The 13,508-nt window shown below is 35.5% G+C and overlaps 1 protein-coding gene across 4 annotated transcripts in view; it reads left to right on the top strand.

Moving 5' to 3' along the window:
* LOC136236529 (DNA repair protein RAD50.L-like) overlaps positions 1–13,508 on the top strand; it is an 85,664-nt gene that overhangs the window by 45,756 nt on the left and 26,400 nt on the right. For all 4 annotated transcript variants that reach the window (XR_010692161.1, XM_066026708.1, XM_066026706.1 and 1 more), the window contains 7 exons: positions 215–347; positions 402–509; positions 1,318–1,413; positions 2,283–2,491; positions 9,438–9,519; positions 9,568–9,663; positions 9,711–9,821. Coding sequence is in view for 3 of the 4 variants with exons in the window: in XM_066026708.1 (XP_065882780.1) it covers positions 215–347; positions 402–509; positions 1,318–1,413; positions 2,283–2,491; positions 9,438–9,519; positions 9,568–9,663; positions 9,711–9,821 (835 nt within the window). In the remaining variant the exon portion in view is untranslated. The remainder of the gene's footprint in view (positions 1–214; positions 348–401; positions 510–1,317; positions 1,414–2,282; positions 2,492–9,437; positions 9,520–9,567; positions 9,664–9,710; positions 9,822–13,508) is intronic.

Below are 13,508 nucleotides of genomic sequence, written 5' to 3'. Positions count from 1 at the left end.
GGGCCACGTATATAGTAACATTCTGAAAGCAATGTGAATGACATTTCCTATAGGTTTTATAGGTGTTTAAATAGCTGGTAGAAATGGCAAATTACACTCTTATTTTTCAAACCACCTCAATATGAACCAGGCATGCACCACATGTCTAGATTAAAATGTATTCCAAATTTATTTGAGTGTGCACTACAATGCTGACTTTATATTTTTTGTATAGTAACATTGCAGCACTTCAAGGATCTGTTCCTTTTTTAAAGGAATGTCTGGAAAAAGCACAGACATCGAAGAAGTGTCCAGTCTGTACTAGAAGCCTTGATAGTTGGTCAGATATGGAGACCGTAATCAATATGGTAATGATTTTGTAGATGAATGTATATAAATTTTCATGCTTCCATGCTATTTAGCTTTCAAGTAGGATTACTGAAAGTATACCTCGCCAGCTTCATGATCACTTGAAAGAGCATCAAGAGAAACACAAATGTTTGCAAAACTTGAAGCCTTCAATAGACCAAGTATGTTTATTTTACCATGAACCATAATATAGAACGCTTATGTTCCTTGTCAAGACTCTAATGGAACACACACCTAAAAACCACATTTGAAAGCATGTTACTGATTCAATTCAAAACCAATTTTTAAAGGTTATATACACAAGAAGTTGTGACAATAATGACTTCCTACCAGAAGGAGTTCCACTAGGTAGTATTTTGGCCCTTTATTGTTTTTGGTTTGCATCAATGATCTACCTGTCCTGAACACATCTTGTCCTCCATACAATTACTATTTGCAGATGACACAAAATGCTTCAAGACCATTACCACCTTTAATGACAGCACAGAACTACAAAAATACTTAAATGTTCCTAGTGGATGAGTGTCTAAATTAAATTAAATTAAATTTTTCTGTATGCTGTAAAGCAAATGGTTATGCAATAAGCAGTGTAACTGGTAATCAATAAAATGTTCTATGTTAAAGGCATAAGCCAATGTCCATTGGAGCATCTCAGAATACTCATCAAGCTTTTTTCATAAAGACCAATGCTATTTATAATTATCACCATCTTACAATGTGTATCCATCACAATATTACATGTAAGATTTATTATATGTGACATTTTTAAGTGTTATAGGTTTAGAAGAGTTTGATATTTCCAGTTGTGTGTAGTTTAACTTGTGGAATTGATGTTTGACTCTTGGTCTTTTTTTTCACAGCAAATTCTCTGTTTTTTTGTTGTTTTTTTTCCTTTATTTTAATATTATTTTTATCTTATATACAAATTTACTTACTGTTATGTGTATATATATATACATTGCATCATAGTTGGAAAAAATAGATTCTGATAAAACCCCTTCTAACAATAAAGTTTTGTTATCAACTAACAAGGAACTACAATCAGTGGATGGGGAACTGCAGAAGGTTATTTATTGTGCTTTCTTTTTTCATGTTTTATACATAGTGGTGGTTTGAAAAAGAGGTGGTCTACAAAATGGCTGCAAAACTTGCCAGTGCTTTAACTGATCTGTATACAAGAGTTGGAAGTTTATTAGGATTAAACATGTTCTATCCTAATAAACTCTGCAATTCTCATATAGATCAGGTACATTTTGGAGAGATATATGAGCATGCATATATCCCTCCAGATATGAAGTGAATTGGATAAAGTATGAGTGAGTTGCAGAAATGGAAAAATTACAAAGAAAATAATGTAAATGTTTAAAACTACATATTATGTGTGTTATAGACAACTGTATATTACTATGTCCCACCTGAGGAAATTTACACAGAAATAGTGCTGAGCAATATACCGACTATATTTTGATACCGTCTAATTTCTGAACACTGCAATACTGTGGATTTAAAAAGCAGTCTTACTATATCTGTATGTAGTGTTCATATAAAAGGATATGGATCATCATACAATAATCAACTTGCCAGCACAATATTGTCTAAAGTAAAAATGTTTAGAAACTGTATTTTTGTACTTGGATCTAGTAGTAGAGGTCTAAAATGACATCTAACTAAGACATACCAATAATATAGTTGTACCGCAATATCAATTTACAATATTGTACCATCTATGAAATATCAAAACCGCTCAGCACTACACAGAAAACATGATCTGTTTCCATCTAGGTGTGGAAATCTGGTTGCTGTATAATGCATACTGGTCTAGCACTGGTTTCCTTGGATGAATGACACACTACCATGTGTCTGAGGCTTTGTACATGCATGTGCACAAGATTTGTGTTGAAACTTGTTATGCACCTGAATTTCTTTTTATATAGCTAAAAGCGGAAATATTACCTTACAACAATACTCTGAAGCAAATTCATTCTATTGAGCCAAAAATGTCAATATTGCTTCACCATTATGAAGAATTGAAGAAGCAGGAACAGAAAGTTGTAACAGAAGAAGACAAACTTGGAGATCTCCTTTCTGCTGGACGTAACGATTGTGTGGTGAGGGAAGAACGTCAAAACGCTCTCAAAGAACAGTAAGTGTATGTATGTCTGTTATATGTACAGCATACACTGTGCATATGCTGTATGTGTCGCAACCAAATTTATAATCCATGACCCATTATAAAATGGGTCATGCAAGAATATATAACTTACACCAAGGTTCCAAAATCATGTGAATAGACTATATATGTATCTCACATGAGACACACACATATACAGTATCTCAACTAGCTATACGTGTTCATGGCTGCAACTGGCTACCAAGGTTAATGATTGAATGTGTAATATTTGTTATAAAATTTCATTACAGTAAATAGTGAGATAGTATATATAGCTGATACAGACTTAGACTAAATGCAGCCCAAATCTATAGATATAGTCAATCAATGTTAAAAGTTACAGTTTCATTAGCCAGCTACAGGAAAGCACAACAGCCACACCTCATGTCACACACATGCATGTAAACTCTCAAACTTTCACAATAGTACTTATTAACAGGTAGAATAAAAGGAACTCCAGAAGTGCTTCATCAGTATAAACTTTAACTATAGTTGTATGTATTGTGCAGGAGATCCAAGACACTGTAACAGTCTATAAAGAACTTTGTATGGGAGTATCAAAGTAAAAAAGTGTTCTATATTCACCATAAAAGCCCAAGTGTTCTATATTGGGCAGTTATAGAACACTTTAATAGACCACAGTTCTATATGTATATGTTAAAGCATAGCCGCGAGTGCTATATGAAAAATTAAGCACGAGGTGCGTGGCCGAGATGCTAATAAAGCACGAGGTGAAGCCGAGTGCTTTATTAGCATCAAGGCCAAGCGCCGAGTGCTTTATTTTTCATATAGCACAAGCAAGGCTATGCTTTAATTGATTTATGGAACTTTCTAGTCGTGTAGCTTCGCCATACACTAGGACTCGCAATTAACACATGTTGCACGAACTATAAGCAGCCTGAATGCACACAAACTAGTTTAACAAAGTAACTCACATGTATAGTTTGGCATGGAAGACGTTCCTCGCGTATTTTGGCAGGTTTTGCTTGCAACCCACAATCGATTCTATTGTGAGTCACATGGCAAAATATTTCTGTGATATCTCCAGGACTTGTCCGTTTACATTAACAAACGTAACAGCAACGTTACCTTCTCCCACACATCATCGAAGCATTTAAGTATGTCTATAAAAGCAATCCAGTGGTAGAGTTCGTATTGGCTGGGGTGATTGATCACTCAGCGCGGCGAGGCTATCAGCCTTCACCCGTGTGGGTAATTAGTTGTACTGGCGTGAGCCCTGATAATAGCCTGCACTAAGGCACGTGGGCAACTGTGCTTTATTGCCCACAAAGAGTGCTTTATTGCACCTCAAAGAGTGCTTTATTCGTTCAATAAAGCACTCTCTGTGGTGCAATGAAGCACTCTTTGTGGTCATGAAGCACTGTTGGCCGGCTGAGAGTGTACTTTATAAAATTTAAAGTACACTTTTTCCTTTGATCTTGCCCACGCAAAGTTCTATAACAGGTAGTTATAATAGAACTGCCAGGTCTATTATGTAGGCTGATAGCCTACTTTGAGTGTGTAATCACTCATTCTGGCCAGTACAACCAATCAACCAAGCTAATGTAGACTGCGCTGGCTGACCAGTCAACCCAACCAGTGAGAACAGGACCACTGGATTTAATTTATAGACACACTTGAAGATTTCGATGATGGCTGCTGTGGTCAGCAGCAGTGAACGTTCTTAGTACGTTTTGCTCACATAAACAGACGAGTCCTAGGAATATCACGGAAATATGCTTATTAAAATACCACAATCAAAAACTTTTAGTATTGAGAAGATGGACTAGACTCACAAAACAACTAATGAAGGTGCAACGCAGGCGAAACACAGGCGCAATGCCTATTCTACCGATGATAACACTCCTCCATGAGTTTCTAATTGTTTCGTGTGTCTTGTGTGTACCTCAAGTTGACAGTCCTCTATACCAGATAAAGCACTGCTTTTCGCTCATGCTATATGGGAAATATAACACTCAAAGAGTGGTCTCGAGACATCTCTTACCCACTCTTTTCATGCTATATTTCCTGTATAACATTCGCGGCAGTGCTTTATCTAGTACTTATATTACTATATGTATAGCTGCATGTTACACTTATGCAAAGCAGGAGAATCAGGAAAATCAGGAGCCTTCATTCACGATCAGTGGGTTGATAACTGCTATCCAATGTACCCATTTCAAAATTAGTGGACCCATTGTAAAACAGGCAACCGGTGGATCAAATTTCAAATCATGCAGGTCATAAGATATGCATACATTTATTATTATTCAGTTACTTACAAGTTGTTCAGTAGAATTGTGTAAGGTTTGCCAATAAATATGAATTGGCAGGAGTATTGCCAAAATTTCCTGGGGGTTCAATTCAGAAACCAACATGTGGAGTGCAACTCTGATGCCAGTTTTAAACCAATTTTGCTAAATGTGCCCTTTGGTAATAATGGATATGTGCATGCATCTACCTAGCTGAAGACTTACACACTGTTGTTATTACCTAAACTACAGCTGACTGTACTGTGTGAATTTATACAGAGCTAGCTAGTTTTGTGTAGCTGAACTTTCACTTCAACACATTTCTTCTGTGTCAGATCTCTTTGCTGACAAGTAATAGACTCATGTAAATATCAAGAGTCAGTAATCACAAATCTCAGGACATCTGGTATTCCAATTAATTCACACACATGTACATAACTGAACTATTATCAACTCTTTAACTTATCATACAATACAGTAGTACTGTATTAGGCATAACCAAGCCCATGAATGTTTTCAGAGTGACCCCAACCCTTCCAACGCATTTCTGATTGACCGACCAACCAACCGACCAATTGACTGACTGACCAACCAAGTGATGACTGATGCCTCCAGCCAAGCATAATTCAACTATGGATATGGGCTTGATTTCTTCACTGTTTGATATCACTTTGGTCCCAGAAGTGCCTTTTTGCTAATTTCAGCAGCTACACTACACGTATCGTGGAGTTACCTTTGTCCTCCTTTATGTCTGATTTCTTTCTCCACTACCATATAAGTTTTAATTGGTGGTAACATGTGGCATGCATGGGTTAAGTGCTTTAATTTTCATAACATGACTGGATTGATTGCAAAGGCGCTTCTTGTACTTTCTTCATTTGTAACTCTGTCTGAAATAGAATGGCCACTTCACATTTCAGTGACACATTAAGGTGTAAGTTTACATAGTGAATGGCACAGGCACTTCTCGTACTGTTCTTCATTTTTTTTTTTTTTGAAAAAGAAGCAGAATAGTCCAGTTGCATGTAAGGCCTTAAGAATGCAATCAGCATTAATTGCCCATTGCACAGCCACTGGATGCTGTGGATTCCCATAAAAATGTGTTGAAGCCATTTGGAAAACGATGATAACTTACAGTAAAACTTCCGATACTTACAGAGTATATGGTATGTTCCAATTTTCTTTTACATAGAAGAGTCTAAAGGCTTTTTCACCGCTGATATTCGTAAGTTCAGAGTTCAAGAATGCCAACAAATCTTAACAATAAGCTTTGTAGCGAATCACTTTGCAGGAAAGCACTGAATTGACATAACAGCCAACTAAGTTAATAGGGTGTTCAGCAAGCCAAGATACATTGTCCAGGTAATTGTAACACTTGTTCTTGTATTATACCTTTGGTAGACAGCGAAAACAATCAGCTTCCTGTGTATTTCATCTCCGAAAAACATATTCATCACTATTTCCAAGCTTTACTGGCTCATAACTCGCTATTGGCTTAGCATATTTACAGCAGACAAACATCACCGGGCATAGAAATCAATGTAGTTTCCAGTTATGCTTAAAAAACTCAGGTACCTCCTTTAGATTCAAGGTGACAATAGATTTTGTGTCCGTGGTTGTCTGTTTCCCAATGGTTTCTGTACATTTTTATGCCTAACCACAGCATCCAGTGGTTGTGCAAATGTAATTAAAAGATCAATTACAATACTTCCCCTTACATGCAACTGGACTATTGCCATTGCACTCTACATTTCAGTAATTTATTGTTGGGGTGTGTATTTAGTTGCACAATTAATTTACAATACACATGGTGCCGTTCTTTCCTTTGATTCGGTATACGACAGTTCACCAATAAAAGTAAATAAACAAGTGTAAGGAAAATTAAAAATTTTACATTAAGTAAGGATCATAGAAATAAAAAGCAATGAACAATCAGAGGTTATCTACACCTGCAGCTATACTAGTTGACATTTAATCCCTACTTCAATCATGGCTATACATACTATTTGACATGCAGGCTGCATATGACTGAAGTAGGAATTAAATGTCCACTGGTATAGCTGCAGGTGTAGATGACCTCCCTTGTTTCATTGCTTTATATTTCCATGATTCCTACTCAAGTTTAAAATTTCTAAGCACTTGTATGTGAATCATGCATATGTATAAAACAACCACTGAGTAATATTTCATTGTTGCATTATAACCTTTTGATTTCCAATCATAGCTCTCCTAAATTTGCACTATTCCAACAAGGATTACATATTCATGATGTTTTTGAGATTTGGTTTTGTTATTACTGTAATTAAATCCTCTTGAGTGCACTTTTCTGTAAGTTATGATTATTATAATTAAGGACCAGATAACCTATTATTTTGTTGTGCCTGCTATCTAGAACTTTGTATAAGTTAGTGTTGTTTTAGTAAGGACTTTTAATTTTAGTTTTAGTTATAGTCATAGTCAGTTTCGTCAATAATTTTAGTTTTAGTTTTAGTTATAGTAATTTTTCTTAATTCCTTTTAGTTATTGATTTAGTTATGGCTATAGTCTCTGTGTTATTTTAGTTTTAGTTATAGTTTTAGTTAAAAATGTGAAAATCTTTTAGTTATAGTTATAGTTTTAGTAACATTTCTAAAAACATTTTAGTTTTAGTTATAGTTTTAGTTGTACATAAGAAAATCTTTTAGTTTTAGTTATAGTTTTAGTAGTCTTTTCCATTCTTTTTAGTTTTAGATTTAAAATATTCTGTTGTATTTAGTTATAGATTTGCTTTTAGTTATATTTTAGTTTTAGTTAACTAATACATATTTGTCTTACTAAAAATACTTTTAGTTTTAGTTATAGCTAACTAAACCACCATCAGGTCACAAACTATAGCATATATTGATGTTTGGATGTTACATTTAGCAGTACAGTTTCATTCTGTGCTTTGTTCCACCTGTAGAGCATATGTGAACTTGTACATGCAGTGGTCTGAGCAACATAGTGTTGTTTTAGTAAAGTGTTTTAGTTTTAGTTGTAGTCATAGTCAGTTCAATAATTTTAGTTTTAGTTATAGTAATCCTTCTTAATTCATTTTAGTTATAGATTTAGTTATGGTTATATTGTCTTTGTTATTTTAGTTATAATTTTAGTTTTAGTTAAGAACATGAAATCTTTTAGTTTTAGTTATAATTTTAGTTATCTTTCTTAGTTTTAGTTTTACTAAATTATTCTGCTGTTTTTTAGTTATAGTTTTAGTTAACTAATGCATATTTGCCTTACTAAAAGTACTTTTAGTTTTAGTTATAGTTAACTAAAACAACACTAGTATAAGTGATGGAGGTACTCTAGCAGAACAGTCACAAACAGTGGCAGTCAGATGTAGGTATGAGTTTTAAACTATTTGAACTGTTTCCTTGGCTTTTAACATACAACTTGATCAGGTGGTTTCCTAATCAAGGAATATTGTGTGGGGCAATCTTTACTAATTTGGTCTCATGATATGTGGCCACTGGTTTCTTGAATTAAATCAATGAAATAGTATGGAAGATCCATCTTAACTGGTCATGATAACAAAGTGGTCTCATTACAAGGTAACTACTAAGCGAGGTTTCACATACATGTAGAATAATGATGTTTATCTTATTATAAAATATGGCTTCCTTGTGAAGCGATCCTTTATCTCTGTTAAACTAATTAATCCATTCATTAAATATTATTGAAATCCCTGAACTCAAATAGTGTACTGTACTTGCATGGCTAACCATTATACATATTTTCCTGAGCACACCAGCAAAACTGGCTACTTCTGTAGTAGTAGTAATAATTAATATACATATAATACATACTAATGCTGAAACGATTATTCAGTTATTTGACTATTTGGTCGGTATGACACTATTTGATTCATTAACACACTATTCGAATAATCGTTAGCATTTTGTACACTGTATTTAGATGGGAAAGCTAGCCTTGAAACTTAAGATTGTGAATGAAGTGATGTATCTATGCTGTAAAAATTCTACTTTAGGAAAGATAGAAATATATAGCTTTGTAGGGTTTACCTTGCTCCCTAACAAAAAGTTTCAGTACTTATTCAATAGAAGTATAAGCTTAAAGAATAATCGAATATTCGGTCGATTTGTTCACAACCATTCGAATAGTATTCGTTTCAGCACTAATACGTACCGTATCATATAATACAGTAGAAATTGTATATCAGGGATCATGAAGGTTTGCACTTTCTCACAAATATATATATATATATATTGGCCAGAAACCAGCCCCACAATAAATTCAGGATGCCTTGGCAGTATTGCTTAGGTATAAGCCCAAAAGTGCCTTCAGTACAAACCGAAACGCTTGCTACAAAACTTTTTTTTATTTAAAGGAATTTTCTACTACTTGACTGACTTGCTTACTAAAGCGTAACTCAATAACAGCTAAGGCTATGGGTTTGATTTTTTCACTGTACGCAAACACCCCTAAAACTATTATCATTTATTGCAAAATTTAAGTTTCATAGAATTACTTGTACTTGACTGTAATTTGGTGTACATTTTAGCCAGTAGGAGCCTTTTCTCTTAATTTTCACATTTCTCTTGTTTATGTTTAAACCTAACTTGCACTCATGTGTGCTTTCCTTGAGTGTCACACTTTATTACTAACAAACACATTATTTTTTTTAGAAAAGAGGTCGGGATAAAAATGGACCACAAATACAAAGAAATGGAACTAGAGGGAAAAATACTGAAATTACAGGAGAAGAAGGTTACATTAATTATTTATATCATGGTATAAACAACTTGTGAAATGCAGATCAAGATCATTGAATCAATGAAAAGGAGAGATGAATTAGCTAAACAGAAAGCGGACTTGATGTCAAGAACTGAAAAGCTGAAAATGGAAATAGAAGTACTGTTGCAGTTGAAATTAAACAAAATGTATCTTTTTGTTAATAGGAAATAGATAACAATATAAAAACAATACAAAGGAAGAATGAAGTGCTTGAGGCTAAGATAGAATTAGTTAAAAGAGAAATGAATGAAGCCTGTGCACAGAGAAAAGCTGAGGTATGAAAACATTGGAATATGTACATGAACACAAAAATTAGATACATATAGGACCAGGAAAGCCATTGCAGACACACCATATACAAGTGTCTAATATTCAGGAACCAAAAAATTAATTTATGTTAAACCTTACTACAAGTATAAGATGTTTAGGTATTGATAACTAGATATCCTGTGATTTTAACTGGCCACACTTGAAAATAGTTTTGTTCAATATAATCAGTTGAGTTCATAACAATAATTGTGTAAGCTGTGGTTTCAATTTTTCTGTGCTTGTACCACATCTTCCATACCGAATTCAGTCCAGCCATTTCCAAGATACAAGTTTTACTATTTGTATGTTGTATTCTGCTAATCATCTAATTCCCCCTTTTTGTAACACTCAGAAGTTTGCATAACTCAAGTATACCTTAGTTGATTTACTTCTTCAAATTTGAAGTTAGTAGATACTTATTACAGTAGCAAACCTCACATTAGTACAACACTATAACCAGAAGATATGAGATTACATATACCTCAAACCTGGCTACAGGCCAGCTTTGAGGAGGCTGGCCTTGAGGCTTGCTTTTCCCAATAGTTTTTATTATTCTGCAGGTAAATTGCAGAACTAGTCACAGTTTCATGCATCACTTTTTATTGTGCTCAAAACAGTCAGTTTGAAAAGTGTAACTTATAATTTTTATTAGAACAAAGGACTATCCAATTGGAGTAACAACTTTTACATGTTTGGTTTTCGTATTTTACTCCTCGGCCTTTAATCTGAATTACAAAGAAGTTTGTATGCATTTTAATAGTTTAACAAGGTTTGCAAGCAACTTCAACAAGGAGTTTGGGCAATAAGAGTAGTAAAAACACATAGTAAGGACCACAAAGGAGTAGGCATGGTCCTCGAAATAACATCACCCAAAAACCAGCCTCAATTTTCCCTGACAATGATGAGGTAACAGAATTTTCTACTGACTGTCTGACTGACTGATTACCTGACTGATGCTTTCAGACAAGTGTAACTTGATAACGGCTAAGGCTACGGGCTTGATTTATTCACTGTTCGACGTTGCTTCGGCTCGAGAGGTGCCTTTTGGCATACCGCAGTACGTACAATGCATTCTTCATGGACTTACTAGTGTCCTCCCTTGTGTCCCATTCATCTTTGCTGACAACAAAAAGTGTTGATTTGGTGATAGCATGTGATGGCTTCCCTTCGTAACAGAAATCGTCTGTATTTTTCATAGTAGCTGTTTTGATTGCAGAGGTGCTTTTCGAACAGTTCTCGATTCGTACTGCTGTGTAACGGGTTGAACACAGCTGACAACAAAACGTAATGGATACTTCACTTTTCAGACAACAATTGATATAACTGGGATGCACGGCACCATTTCTTTCGGTATGCATGGATTGCAGAGGTGCTTTTCGAACAATTCTAGATCCAAAATGCTGTGTAGCATAGCTGACAATGAAGCGTAATGGATACTTCACTTTTCAGATGATAATTGATATAGCTGGGGCACGCAGCGCCATTTCAGATGTGGTATGCGCGGGGTTCACCAGTCATAACAATAATATTTACAAAGAAAGTTAACAAACAAGTACACAGAAAATTTTGGAATTTTCAACTAGAGTAGGGACCATAGTACATCGATAAAAAGTATTGAAACAAGCTGGAGTAGTGCACAATATTAAATCACAGTAAAACAATAAGAAGTGTTATATCCTTACTGTGCTCAAATGGAAATGCACAGTAGGGATATAACAACTTCGTATTGTTTTACTGTGATTTAATATCGTGCTTGTTTCAATACTTTTTATGTATGTGCTGTGGTCCATACTCTAGTTGAAAATTACAAATTTTTCTGTGTACTTGTTATGTGTAACTCATCAGTGCTACATCTACAATGCATGCAAAAATAATATTCTGATAACCATCCTTAAATTATATTGCCAAACCAATAATTGTAGCCCATCCAATATAGGAATCCACACCCATGTTTCTGTATGATTTTTGTTGTAAAGTTGATTATAAAGAATTATACTTAGCATGTTTGCAGTGCTTCAACAATAGATGATAGTACATTTCAACAGTAATAAATGTTATACAGGAGATCTCACTCATAAACATTGTCATGCAGGGGCACACAAGCATGTACGTATCTTTTGCATTATTCGTATATCTGTATCTAGCTGTCATATTATGTATACACTACATGGCATGCGTATACATTCTTGATTGTTGGATTGGATTATTAACAATGGCCTTAACTAGTTTTCATAAATTACAGTGTTGCATTGATGCCTGGATCGGAATATCAGGATATACTAACTGTAGTTTTGCTAATTGAAATTTAATAAATTAAACAGAGTTAACATAGAAGCTACGAGTTTCTCCAGGTACGAGAAAGGTGTGCACTCCACACTGCTTAAACCAGTAAACAGGTTTAACCACTCCAATATGTAATCCTATAACAACAGTTTAGTTAAACTTCTAGCTGCTGGTGAGAGCTCAACCTTTTCGCTCAACTGAAATTCAGCTCAACTGAGATTTCGCTGCGAGACAAAGATGTGCAGGCAATAATTCTTGGTTTGGCTACTCATAGGGAGTGTATTGAAAGTGTGACACAATGGGTGGCTCTATCTACACAACCCAATGCTTCTCCAACCCTGGATGCTGCTATTGGTTCTTCTCAGAACCTCTCTCGGCCACCTCCTCCAGCTCAGGACGCTTCTTCTCAGAATCAGCCTCAACCATCTCTCGAGGCCAACCAAGGTATGTGCCCTTTTAACTCGATATGTGTGACCATATATGCAAGATTAACATGAACTAGCCTCCTCTAGCATACTCGCTCGTAGTTCCTCCCAGGCCTTATGGGAGTGACATCATTTTAGTAACTTTTCTCTACTTCTCTGGCTATTTAGTTGTTTGTTTTCATACCATGTTTCTCTTAATATAGGGGCAGTTATACATGCATGTATGTTTATAGCTAATGGTCTGTGTTACTATATAGCTTCTCCACATAGTATTGACTGTTTATAGGCCCCCTATCCTGTTTTTGTATACCTATTCTGTAGGATAATGGACTAGTCATGTTCATTTGAGGTGCACCCCACAGGTGTCGTCAAACAATTCAGCCGGTGGAGCCATGCTGCTGGTCAGCTTGCAGGCAAGTGGTTGATACCCATCGAATCGTATTGTATGCTGGAAACTCAGACATGCCAATCTGGGCATGCATCTATACATGTGTGCATAGCTAGATGCTGCTGGCTTGTGGGCTTACCTTTCATTTGCCAAGAAACTGAGCTCCCTTTAAGTTCCTCTCAATCTTTGCAAATGGGCTGCATGAGGCCAGTCTCAAATCTCTGTGTGAGGTACATAGGGTTTACTTGCACACACTAAGCATTCAGCTATGTGCACATGCTCATAGTGTCTGGGCAAACAAAGGCCACAGGTGGCTTCTACAGGATAACCAAGGTCAAGGAGTATATGCTAGGTTGCACACAATTTACACATGTTGTCTTCATACATGTATGCATTGTGTCGAGTGTGTATGCTGTGCAGGAACACTATCTAGCAGTCAATTATTGTCTACCTCATAGGTAACCGTCTGGCTAATGTCCCATCAGCGCAGAAGCTCGCAGCCAACCAAGTGGGACAGCTTGCTTCTAGTATCCCTAGCACATCCCAGCACTTGGCAA

This window comes from Dysidea avara, chromosome 10, assembly GCF_963678975.1.
Source record: "Dysidea avara chromosome 10, odDysAvar1.4, whole genome shotgun sequence".
NCBI lineage: Eukaryota > Metazoa > Porifera > Demospongiae > Dictyoceratida > Dysideidae > Dysidea > Dysidea avara.
This window is presented reverse-complemented; position numbering and strand designations above follow the sequence as displayed.